Genomic DNA, 12,855 nt, shown 5'->3' on the forward strand with positions numbered 1-12,855 from the left:
GGCTGGGTCCCCGCTCCAGGGACACGGTCCCCCCAGATGGCGGCACCACCGCCCCCACCGCGCTGCCCTCAGCCCCCCTCCACTTGGCCATGGGAAGGGTTTCTTGGGGCTGGGACAGCCCAGTGTCACCCGCAGCCCAGCCGGGGCTCAGCGCTGGCGGCAGAGTCCCGCTCTCCCCAGCGTGGCCCAGGGCTGTGCCCATCCAATGCCCCTCAGGGCCAAGCCCGACCCCAAGCAGCTGCTGCCGCTGAGCCGGCTCGGGAAGGCCCAGCTCTGCTCGGCGAGGCGCTGCTCCTCAGCCACACGGCCCTGACGCTGGCTTTGCTGCCAGGGACAGCAGAGGAGCGGGGACCGGCGGCGAGGGAGCGGAGCCAGGAGGAGGAAGAGCTGGACACAGTTGGAGACGGTGGGTGGTTGGGTCAGGAACAGTTGTAGGGGTTTTGTTCTTAGAGAGTTATCTGCTTTTTGGTTCTTAAAGAGTTACGTGTTTGTTCTTCATAAAGAGTTGGGTTCTTTCACCAATGTTTGGTTGTTAATAAAGAGTTGTGTGTTTGGTTGTTCCTAAAGAGCTGTCAGTGTTTCAGCCCCAAGCTCTCTCTGTGTTTCCTTGGGCACCCGCAGCGTTTGCAGAGCTCTGGTTTCCACTTGCTGGGGGTTCTTTGTTGGAGACATGGACAGTGGAGAGATGGCGGGGGACTCTTTGTCAGGGAGTGCAGTGACAAGGGGTAACAGTCTTAAATTGGAAGAGGAGAGATTTAGATTAGATACCATAAGAAATTCTTTGCTGTGAGGGTGGTGAGACACTGGAACAGGTTGCCCAGAGAAGCTGTGGCTGCTCCATCCCTGGAGGGGTTCAAGGCCAGGCTGGATGGGGCTTGGAGCAACCTGGTCTGGTGGGAGGTGTCCCTGCCCAGGGCAGGGGGGTTGGAACTCGATGATCTTTAAGGTCCCTTCCAACTCTAACCCTTCTACGATTCTATGAAATCATGCATGATAATTTAGTCTTATAAACTGCCATCCATTTACAAACATACATAAAGGAAGACCTTGAAACATACTGTCCTGTGTGTTTTTTTGTATGTGGCTTTGGAAGGCCATTCTTCCCCGAACACAACCTCTACCATTAGATACTGAACTCTGTAGCTATTTGTCCTGGTGAAATTGTGTGTCTTGCCCTGAAGTGGAGAGTCCCAGAGTGATTTTGAAGAGGTGTTACTCTGGTAAGTGCAGGTGCATTGACCCGGTTACAAAAACCCTGGTTATTTTTTCAGGGAAGCGTCACCTCTGTCAGGCTGAAAATGGCCGCCTGTCCCACACGAGGACTTTCTCAAAGTCCTTTTACCCATAAAGTTGTTCGCTGCAGTTTGTTTCTGCTAGGTCCTGACGTTTCGCATTTGAGACATCCAGGACTGGCTATTTCTCTCACAGCCATGAGTGAGAGGCAGAATTTGCTACAGATTCAGCCCAAAGCAGAGTCGCCCGTGACTGGCAGCTGGGCAGCCCGCACCTCCCTCAGAAAGAGACGGAACTGGAGGAGGTTTCCTCTCACCTCCCGTTTCCATGTTGATGTCCCAACGGTCGGACCCACCGCCCGCAAACCAGCCCCTCACGGGAGCAACCGCCCGCAAACAAGCCCCTCACGCGTTTGCCCGCCAAGCCGCAGCGGCGGCCCGACGATGGCGGGGTCAGAGATTGCTTCAAGTATATTTAGTACATAAAGCACCAATGTCCAATATGCTCAACAGTAGATTTCCTGTATGTTGTTCAAAACAATGACCTGCAGGGTAAGCACGGTGTCCTGGTTTGAGGTAAAACAGAACTAATTTTCTGTTCAGTAATTTTACTTTTTGAGCTGGGCCTCTTCTAACTAACTAAACTCTGAAATTAACAGCATATTGTTCAGAAACTGCTCACTCTCACAGTGATAAGACCTGATGATACCAAGGAATGGTGAGCAGAGAGGCCCCTGCTTATACTTATTGCTATAACAACCAAGGGCAGGTAAATTTGTTATTTGCCCCATTTGGAGGGTCGGAAGCGGAAAAGCGTAGAGGGGTCACCCCTGTGGGGAGGAACGGACAGGACAGGTGACCCAAACCTGACCAACAGGGTGTTCCATCCCATCAGCAACATGCTCAGTATAAAAGCTGAGGGATCAAAGGGTCAGCTCTCTTCCTTCCATGGCCGACGTCCGAGGAGGACCCTGTCTGTTCGTCTGCCTTTGATCCCGATCCGAGCGTTCCTGACTGGGACTTTCCCCTGCGCCGGTCGGTGACGTGATCGTCATCCTGGGAGCTTGATACGGTTTTGTATATACTGTATACATTTCTATTTTATTTTACTTTTTTTTCTTTTCTTTTTTTTTTTCCCCCTATTTCATTATTTATTTATATTTTCATTAAAGTAGTTTAGTCTTTTTCTAAACTCATAATTTTTTTTATCCCCCTCCTCCTCTCCTCTCTTTTCCTTAGGGGGGGGGAGGGAGGGGCCATCTGTCGTTCTGGTTGGTCAATTTGGTCAAAACCATGACACGTAACAAGAGACAGCCTTTCCCTTCGTGCTTTGGCTACAGACAACGGGCACTTCTGATCCTGACGGCAGCGGCACAGGCAGACCTGCAGCAAGAGAGAGGGACCCACTGTGGACAGCACAGATTCGAGCGTGAAGAATTGAGGGAAAGCCACACACACCCATGAATAAAACACAGCAGCTTAGGGACCTCCTTGCTAAGCACATGGCAGCCCCACACGCCTGCTGATTGGAAACCCAGGCCACAGCTTCATCACCGAATTGCTGGTAGAAAAGTGGGGACCATCCGTCCTGAAGACAGGACCCTCAGCACAAGCGCTGGGGTTAGAAAGGTTGCTTTGTTGACCCAGAGCCTGCAGGGATGTCACCGAGCCGGCGCAGAGCGGCGCCAGGGAAGGGCAGGCTCTCACCAAGCAGCCCTGCCTGGCACCAGGACCCCACTTCCCAGCCTTGCTTGAGCCAGCTGGGCACTGCCTTGTGAAACTGCTCAAAAGGAAGCAGTCTTCCAGAAATAAGGAGTTAAAATGTAAGCTGGGTTCCTTCTTTGAATCCCCTATCTCCTAACAAGGTCGACAACACTGTTTTGCTGCTTCAAGACATCATTGTGCTGGTCTCAGGCCTACTCCCTACATTCCTGCCTTCCTCCTCCTGTCACTTGTCATAGCTCTGAGTAGTTGCAGGCCCCGTTTGTGGTCAGTCAGGCTACATTTGCTAGATCTTACCAAATCACGAAGGTAATAAATTGTTTGAGAGAACAGAACAAGTTGATAGGAAAGAACACCAGGACATGAAGTAGTAGCTTCAGCAATTTTAGGATGAACCAAGGTCACTCCGACCTTGCCAAGTACACCAAGAAGCTACCCAAATTAGGAAGAGTTCAGAAGTTTAACCCGAGGAAGACTCACAAGACGATCCCCCGCCCTGATGAAGGCACCGGAACTCCCACCAGACGACTCCCCAAAATGGAAGACTACGCCTATATATGAATATGCATGTAAAGATATGAATATGCATGTAAAGATGATGTAACCTACACTCAAACTTGTATAAAAAAGCTGCACTGATTGCTAACCGAGGGAACTCTTTGTCCAGGGCGGCCTGGAGAGTTCCCCAACGCGTTGTTAATAAATACCTCCTGCTTATGGGCTTGAAAACTTAGTCTCTGAGCAGTTTCTATTTCGCCTTTTGGGGCAAATTCGGCATCACTTGAGCGCTGCCACTGTGTCCCATGGGATGGTCCTCCTGGCCTCAGCAGGATGGTCTGGGTGAACTGCTGCTGTGGCTCCAGGTGGCCTCCCCCTGTGGCTCAGGGACACGGCCAGGTCCCATGGCAGCAGTGCTTCTCCTGCCTGCTGCTGTCTGCTCTGCAGGGAGGCTCTGGCCCCACGGACCTGCCTGCACCCATCCTGCGGCACGACCCGATGGCAGGTCTGAGCTGGTGCTCAGAGAGGACACCATGAGGGACAGGCACCTTCTCCTCTTCAGGGAGTCACTGCTCATCGCCGTGATCAGGTGTTGATTGGGGTTGGTCCACCAAGAGTGCTAAATGGCAATTAATAGGGGAGGAGCAGCACTGGAGACAGTTGTTATGGCTCTTGAACGAGTAGAATAGCTGCTGATAGCTGATGAAACTGAAGAGGGTGGATAAAAGCAGGGATGATCTACTAGAGGTAGCTGAACAAACAAAAACCCACATCTTCGCAGCACCCTTCAGCACACAAACAAGTCTGGAGAAACCTTTTTGGTCTCAGTCAGCGAATTTTCAGCCCACTGATATCACACTCATCGCGCAAAATGTCACATGTTAAAGAAACTTTGCTTCCTTTTTTTTGAGAAGAAAGTATTTGATGAAGTTGTAAAAGATTATGCATTTTTTCAGAGTTGAATGTCCAAATAAAGGGCGCAGTCTTTGCCTTACACAGGTCAGTAAAAGAAGAAATCTTCCCTTTGAACTGTCATTGGTATGAGTGCCCCATGTCTCACAACAGCTCCTGCACCCCACACAACATCACACTCTCCAGAAGATCTGGGCCACTTTTAATCATCAGATTTCATCTGTTTTCTAAATGCCATTAGTCTTGGTTAGTGATTAATAAAGCCCCTGTAGCAACTGGAAAATAATTGCTCCTCATTTTTTGTTACATGTTGTTGGTTTCATTTATCAAAATGCAATTTATCAAAATTATTCATTCTGCAAATGAAGAACCACCCACAGCACAAGAAGATCAGGTTCGAGACCTCTTAAGGAACCTGAAGGTGCATAAACCCATGGGATCTGATGAAATCCATCCACGGGGCCTGAGGGAGCTGGTGGATGAAGTTGCTAAGCCGCTTTCCAGCTTATTTGAGGAATCGTGGCAGTCTGGCAAAGATCCTGCAGACTGGAAAAAGGGGAATATAACCCCAACATTCAAAACAGGAAAAAAAGAAGACCCAGGGAACTACAGGCCAGTCAGTCTCACCTCTGTGCCTGGCAAGATTATGGAGCAGATCCTCCTGGAATCTCTGCTAAGGCACAGAGGAGGTGACTGGAGACAGCCAACATGGCTTCACCAAGGGCAAAGCATGCCTGACAAATTTGGTGGCCTTTTATGATACTGCCACATGCTTGGTGGACAAGGGCAGAGCAACAGATGTTGTCTACCTGGACTTGTGCAAAGTGTTCAACACTGTCCTGCATGACATCCTGGTCTCAAAATTGGAAACTAATGGATTCAATGGATGGACCACTCGGTGGATAAGGAGCTGGCTGGATGGCCACATTCAAAGGGTTGTGGTCAATGGCTCACTGTCCAATTGGCGGCCAGTGAGGAGTGGGCTTCCTCAGGGGTCTGTACTGGGACCAGTGCTGTTCAACATCTTTGTTGGAGACATGGACAGTGGGATAGAGTGCACCCTCCGCAAGTTTGCTGATGACACCAAACTTGGTGGTGTGGTCGACACGCTGGAGGGAGGGAAGGGATGCCATCCAGAGGGACCTGGACAGGCTGGAGAGGTGGGCTCGTGCAAACTGCATGAGGTTTAACCAAGCCAAGTGCAGCGTCCTGCACCTGGGACGTGGCAACCCCAGGCACAAATACAGGTTGGGCGGAGAATGGCTGGAGAGCAGCCCTGAGGAGAAGGACTTGGGACTGCTCGTGGATGAGAAGCTCAACATGAGCCGGCAATGTGTGCTCTGGCAGCCCAGAAACCAACCCCATCCTGGGCTGCATCAAGAGAAGCGTGGCCAGCAGGTCACAGGAGGTGATTCTGCCCCTCTACTCTGTGCTCGTGAGACCCCACCTGGAGCTCTGTGTCCAGCTCTGGAGTCCTCAACACAGGAGGGACATGGACCTGTTGGAACGGGCCCAGCAGAGGGCCACGAAGATGATCAGAGGGATGGAGCACCTCTGCTGTGAGGACAGGCTGAGAGAGCTGGGGTTGTTCAGCCTGGAGAAGAGATGGCTCCGGGGAGACCTTCTAATGGCCTTTCAATATCTGAAGGGAGCTACAGGAGAGCTGGGGAGGGACTCTTTGTCAGGGAGTGCAGTGACAGGACAAGGGGTAACGGTTTTAAATTGACAGAGGGGAGATTTAGGTGAGATATCAGGAAGAAATTCTTTACAGAGACGGTGGTGAGGCACTGGAACAGGTTACTCAGGGAGGTCGTGGATGCCCCATCCCTGGAGGGGTCAGTGCCCGGGGTGGCGTGGGGCAGGGAGCAGAGTCCCTCACCCGCTTGGCTGCCCAGGGAAGGACCAATGCACTTCTCTGCTTGCCTTTCGCCTCAGGCTGTGCCAAATTGCTCTGGAGGCTGCGCTGGAGGCTGCACAAGAGGCTGCCAACAGTGTGTGGTTGGAGAGGGAAGAGGAGATGGACAGGTGCCGGGGCTCAGCGCTGGCGGCAGAGTCCCGCTCTCCCCAGCGTGGCCCAGGGCTGTGCCCATCCAATGCCCCTCAGGGCCAAGCCCGACCCCAAGCAGCTGCTGCCGCTGAGCCGGCTCGGGAAGGCCCAGCTCTGCTCGGCCAGGCGCTGCTCCTCAGCCACACGGCCCTGACGCTGGCTTTGCTGCCAGGGACAGCAGAGGAGCGGGGACCGGCGGCGAGGGAGCGGAGCCAGGAGGAGGAAGAGCTGGACACAGTTGGAGACGGTGGGTGGTTGGGTCAGGAACAGTTGTAGGGGTTTTGTTCTTAGAGAGTTATCTGCTTTTTGGTTCTTAAAGAGTTACGTCTTTGTTCTTCATAAAGAGTTGGGTTGTTTCACCAATGTTTGGTTGTTAATAAAGAGTTGTGTGTTTGGTTGTTCCTAAAGAGTTGTCAGTTTTTCAGCCCCAAGCTCTCTCTGTGTTTCCTTGGGCACCCGCAGCGTTTGCAGAGCTCTGGTTTCCACTTGCTGGGGGTTCTTTGTTGGAGACATGGACAGTGGAGAGATGGCGGGGGACTCTTTGTCAGGGAGTGCAGTGACAGGACAAGGGGTAACGGGTTTAAATTGGAAGAGGGGAGATTTAGAAATTCTTTACAGCGAGGGTGGTGAGGCACTGGAACAGGTTGCCCAGAGAAGCTGTGGTTGCCCCATCCCTGGAGGGGTTCAAGGCCAGGCTGGATGGGGCTTGGAGCAACCTGGTCTGGTGGGAGATGTCCCTGCCCATGGCAGGGGGGTTGGAACTCGATGATCTTTAAGGTCCCTTCCAACCCAAACCATTCTATGCTTCTATCATTTTTTGGGGTAACCAATAGCTCTATGTTGTAGTTTCATTTTGTCAGCAATGAAGGTGCAAATGACCAAAGCTCGCTGAGCAATGTTTGAATCTTCCTCTTGCTCGGACAACTTCTCAAGCGAATGAGACAAGAGAGGAGGAGAAGACAAGTGGGGCTGCAGCCCCTAAAGCCTGGGCACCATTTGCCAACTGGCAAATTTCCTCTAGTTGGGTGTTGCGATGGTGTAATTTGGAGAGTGTCCTTGTCACCTGGGATGTCTTCTCAGGATGCAGGCCTGCCCTTGGAAACCTGCAGATGAAAGAGTGGCGGCCAAAAAAGAGCTGCTAAAATCTAATTCCTGGGGTTCCTCTCCCCTGAGAGGAGAGGACAAGGAGGGGATCAGTTTTAGTCGAGAAGGCAACAGAAACTGTGGGCAGCCCTACAGGGAGACCCAAAGGGTCCTTGTGCCCATCACCCCAGTCCCGTGGGGCTGTAGAGAGGGAAAACACCCCATTTGAAAAGGAAAATGGTAACAACCGGTGCAGAAAGTGGCCGCAGACGTCAGGAAGTGTTCCCTCTGCCAGGGATGGAGGTGAGCAGCGGTGTGAAGGGAAAAGAAGGGCTGTCACCTCCTGGGACTTTCCTGGGCAGCCCCAGGGGAGTGTCACACCAGGCACCGGAGCTGCCCAATGGAGGATGAGGAGGGGTGGGTGGCTCCAAGCCCCGGCAGGTGCTGCCTGGAGACGGGGCTGGCACTTGTCCATGAGGACGGGATTGCTTTTTCCCTGGCATTTCCATACCTCCAGAGCCCTTTGGGAAGGACGGGCACCACTTGCCCCAGTGTCCCAAAGACACTCTGCAACGCTCTGGGCAAAGCCCACTTGTTCACTGATGGGAGGGTCGGGAAGAACCCCTTAAGACAGGCTGGAAGTCTAAAGTTTGGGTTCTCCTGACCCTCCAGACCCACCACCCAGCCCTTTCCCTCTGCTCCGGTCACCCTCATCCCAATCCCTGCCTTCACACCATGAAAGCCCAGGTAAAGAAGGAGATTGTGCTGCCAGGGGTACGGTGCCACCTGACAGAGATGGGCACCCCCAGCTGCTCGGGGGGCCGGGAGCAAGCTTAGCCCCGTCAGATGGGAACTGCAGCTCTGGAATGAAAGTAGAGTTGTGTTAGGGAATAATCGTAGGATATAGCTGGATAGAGCAGCTCCGGTGTCAAGTTCTGACCTTTGTTGGCTTTGTTTCTGTTTTCATTTAAGGGGAAATCAAATCTATGGTCTGCATCAGACAGAGGGTCTTAGCTGTTGGGGACTGTTGGGATAGAGAGCTGAAATTCTTTCTTTATCTCACCTTCTGCAGTAGATTGGTGCTTGTGGAGCACCTGCACCATCTCTGTGAGGATTCAATGTAGGGGTTTTGCCTAAAACGCTGTGGGGAAGGCTTTCTGCCTAGAGTGGGAAAGACGTGACCCAGTGGTACTCACTAAGTCACCTCATAACTCACTCGCTAAATCCTCTTTCTGCACGTTTAAAATCTGGCAAAGTGCAAATTCACTGAACGCGACAAGTACTAAAGTGCAGAAATGAATTTTCCGTCCACTGCTTGTGAGTTGCCTCCTGGTTTTGTGATCTGAAGAGCATCACCCAGTGTTGTCCATTTTCTGATCACCAAGTAACACTTCTCTGAAATCACTTCAGCTTCCACCTCTGGCTGAATGAAAGAACGATGCCTGTCAGCTCCAGCCTTTCCCAGTGAGACAGGGAGTCTGGCCGGGCAAGAGGGGGGAAAAGATGCCTGACTGTGTCCTGGGTGGCGTCCTTTCTAAAAGGAAAGGCCTTTTTAGCTCTCCCCGCAAACCAAGGGTGTCATTTCACCCCAGTATGAGCTAGCATACCAGCTGACTGCCAAAAACAAAAATTGGACAAGACGATCTTTAAGGTCCCTTCCAACCTAGAAGATTCTGGGAGCTCGGCTCGCCTGCTCCCCCCACCCCTGCAAGGCCAGGGGCTGGAGAAGCCCTTCTGGGCTGCCCATGCCCTGCTCACATGGAGCATCCCTGCGCGGGGGGACACGTCCCCAGGGGAGCCCAGGGCACCCCGGGCTCCTGCCGGAGGGATGCTCGCCGGGAGCAGCCGGGTGCTGCCCGGAGCCTGAGCCGGTGCCTTCTCTGCCCCTTTCCAGGCTGGAGCCGTGGGAGCTCATCCCATCCCAGTGCTCAGTGCCCAGCCCAAAGCGTGCCTCCATAAAGTAAGGGGCTTCTGGGCAGTCACGGGGCTGGGGTCAGTGCCCGGGGTGGCGTGGGGCAGGGAACAGGGTCCCTCACCCCTGCCCTCTCTGCTCCAGCAGATCAACAAGACCTTGAGGCACGCCGAGGCGCTGAAGCTGCAGAAGAACCGCAGCCTCCAGCTGCAGGCACTGGCCCAAGACTCCTGGTGGCTGCTGGTGGCCAAGGAGCCACCCCTGTCCCTCCAGCTGCTGCTGGGGACAAGGCCAGAGGGAGGGATCAGGGTGCCAAGAGCCCTGGCCCACGGGTCCGCTTGGCTGCCCAGGGAAGGACCAATGCACTTCTCTGCTTGCCTTTCGCCTCAGGCTGTGCCAAATTGCGCTGGAGGCTGCGCTGGAGGCTGCACAAGAGGCTGCCAACAGTGTGTGGTTGGAGAGGGAAGAGGAGATGGAGATTGATGTGAAGGAAGAGGTGGAAGAGATGGAGGTGGACGAGGAGGGGGAGGAGGCAATGGATGTAGACCCACCAGCACCAGCTCAGGCACGTCTTCCCCATCCACTGCCAGCATGGAGGGAGGGTCTCCTGCCACCGGGCTGGGGCTGGAGTGGCTGGGGCCCCGCTCCAGGGACACGGTCCCCCCAGATGGCGGCACCACCGCCCCCACCGCGCTGCCCTCAGCCCCCCTCCACTTGGCCATGGGAAGGGTTTCTTGGGGCTGGGACAGCCCAGTGTCACCCGCAGCCCAGCCGGGGCTCAGCGCTGGCGGCAGAGTCCCGCTCTCCCCAGCGTGGCCCAGGGCTGTGCCCATCCAATGCCCCTCAGGGCCAAGCCCGACCCCAAGCAGCTGCTGCCGCTGAGCCGGCTCGGGAAGGCCCAGCTCTGCTCGGCCAGGCGCTGCTCCTCAGCCACACGGCCCTGACGCTGGCTTTGCTGCCAGGGACAGCAGAGGAGCGGGGACCGGCGGCGAGGGAGCGGAGCCAGGAGGAGGAAGAGCTGGACACAGTTGGAGACGGTGGGTGGTTGGTTCAGGAACAGTTGTAGGGGTTTTGTTCTTAGAGAGTTATCTGCTTTTTGGTTCTTAAAGAGTTACGTGTTTGTTCTTCATAAAGAGTTGGGTTCTTTCACCAATGTTTGGTTGATAATAAAGAGTTGTGTGTTTGGTTGTTCCTAAAGAGCTGTCAGTGTTTCAGCCCCAAGCTCTCTCTGTGTTTCCTTGGGCACCCGCAGCGTTTGCAGAGCTCTGGTTTCCACTTGCTGGGGGTTCTTTGTTGGAGACATGGACAGTGGAGAGATGGCGGGGGACTCTTTGTCAGGGAGTGCAGTGACAAGGGGTAACAGTCTTAAATTGGAAGAGGAGAGATTTAGATTAGATACCATAAGAAATTCTTTGCTGTGAGGGTGGTGAGACACTGGAACAGGTTGCCCAGAGAAGCTGTGGCTGCTCCATCCCTGGAGGGGTTCAAGGCCAGGCTGGATGGGGCTTGGAGCAACCTGGTCTGGTGGGAGGTGTCCCTGCCCAGGGCAGGGGGGTTGGAACTCGATGATCTTTAAGGTCCCTTCCAACTCTAACCCTTCTACGATTCTATGAAATCATGCATGATAATTTAGTCTTATAAACTGCCATCCATTTACAAACATACATAAAGGAAGACCTTGAAACATACTGTCCTGTGTGTTTTTTTGTATGTGGCTTTGGAAGGCCATTCTTCCCCGAACACAACCTCTACCATTAGATACTGAACTCTGTAGCTATTTGTCCTGGTGAAATTGTGTGTCTTGCCCTGAAGTGGAGAGTCCCAGAGTGATTTTGAAGAGGTGTTACTCTGGTAAGTGCAGGTGCATTGACCCGGTTACAAAAACCCTGGTTATTTTTTCAGGGAAGCGTCACCTCTGTCAGGCTGAAAATGGCCGCCTGTCCCACACGAGGACTTTCTCAAAGTCCTTTTACCCATAAAGTTGTTCGCTGCAGTTTGTTTCTGCTAGGTCCTGACGTTTCGCATTTGAGACATCCAGGACTGGCTATTTCTCTCACAGCCATGAGTGAGAGGCAGAATTTGCTACAGATTCAGCCCAAAGCAGAGTCGCCCGTGACTGGCAGCTGGGCAGCCCGCACCTCCCTCAGAAAGAGACGGAACTGGAGGAGGTTTCCTCTCACCTCCCGTTTCCATGTTGATGTCCCAACGGTCGGACCCACCGCCCGCAAACCAGCCCCTCACGGGAGCAACCGCCCGCAAACAAGCCCCTCACGCGTTTGCCCGCCAAGCCGCAGCGGCGGCCCGACGATGGCGGGCGGCTCCGCCCCTCGCCGCTTCTCGGCTCGGCTCGTGTGGCTTCGGCTCGACCCGTCTCGGCTCGTGTGGGTTCGGCTCGACCCGCCTCGACTCGGCTCGGCTCGTGTGGGTTCGGCTTCACTCGTCTCGGCTCGCTGCCCGCGGCGCCCTGCCGCCCTCCGGCTGAGGCGGGCTTTGGCGGCCGGCGTCGCCTCCCTCCGCGGGGCAGGGGGCGCCCTAATACAGGCAAAGGCCGCGGTTGGTCTGCCTTAGCAGCGCTCCTCACTCTGTAAACCACACCAGTTGCCCTCTGTTATAGTATTTTTTAATTTATACGGAGAAGTATAAATTCTGTAGTCCAGAGAGGGGCAACAAAGCTGGAGAGGGGTCTGGAGCACCGCTTCTCGGCTCGGCTCGTGTGGCTTCGGCTCGACCCGTCTCGGCTCGTGTGGGTTCGGCTCGACCCGCCTCGACTCGGCTCGGCTCGTGTGGGTTCGGCTTCACTCGTCTCGGCTCGCTGCCCGCGGCGCCCTGCCGCCCTCCGGCTGAGGCGGGCTTTGGCGGCCGGCGTCGCCTCCCTCCGCGGGGCAGGGGGCGCCCTAATACAGGCAAAGGCCGCGGTTGGTCTGCCTTAGCAGCGCTCCTCACTCTGTAAACCACACCAGTTGCCCTCTGTTATAGTATTTTTTAATTTATACGGAGAAGTATAAATTCTGTAGTCCAGAGAGGGGCAACAAAGCTGGAGAGGGGTCTGGAGCACGAGTCTTATGAGGAGAAGCTGAGGAAGCTGAGGGTGTTCAGCCTGGAGAAAAGGAGGCTGAGGGGAGACCTTCTCACTCTCTACACCTCCCTGAGAGGAGGGTGTGGAGAGGCGAATTTCAGTCTCTTCTCCCAAGTCACAGGCGATAGGACAAGAGGAAACAGCCTCAAGTTGCACCAGGGGAGGTTCAGATTGGATATTAGGAAAAATTTCTACACCAAAAGGGTTATCGAACATTGGAACAGGCTGCCCAGGGCAGTGGTGGAATGGCCATCCCTGGAGGTATTTAGAAGCCGGGACAGACCTGGTGCTGAGGGACATGGTTTGGTGATGTTTTTATCAGAGTTAGGGACACTTGATGATCTTTAAGGTCCTTTCCAACTCTAACCATTCT

At 54.2% G+C, this 12,855-nt stretch overlaps 1 protein-coding gene across 1 annotated transcript in view; it reads right to left on the reverse strand.

Annotated features, from left to right (window-relative positions):
- The window catches only part of LOC106902035, a 43,791-nt gene extending 33,663 nt beyond the window's left edge, over positions 1-10,128 (reverse strand). The window contains 1 exon segment of the mRNA XM_014965199.1: positions 9,958-10,128. Coding sequence (XP_014820685.1) covers positions 9,958-10,128 — 171 coding nt within the window.
- Between the last annotated feature and the right edge of the window lie 2,727 nt (positions 10,129-12,855).

This window comes from Calidris pugnax, unplaced genomic scaffold, assembly GCF_001431845.1.
Source record: "Calidris pugnax isolate Ruff unplaced genomic scaffold, ASM143184v1 scaffold41, whole genome shotgun sequence".
Classification (NCBI taxonomy): Eukaryota; Metazoa; Chordata; class Aves; order Charadriiformes; family Scolopacidae; genus Calidris; species Calidris pugnax.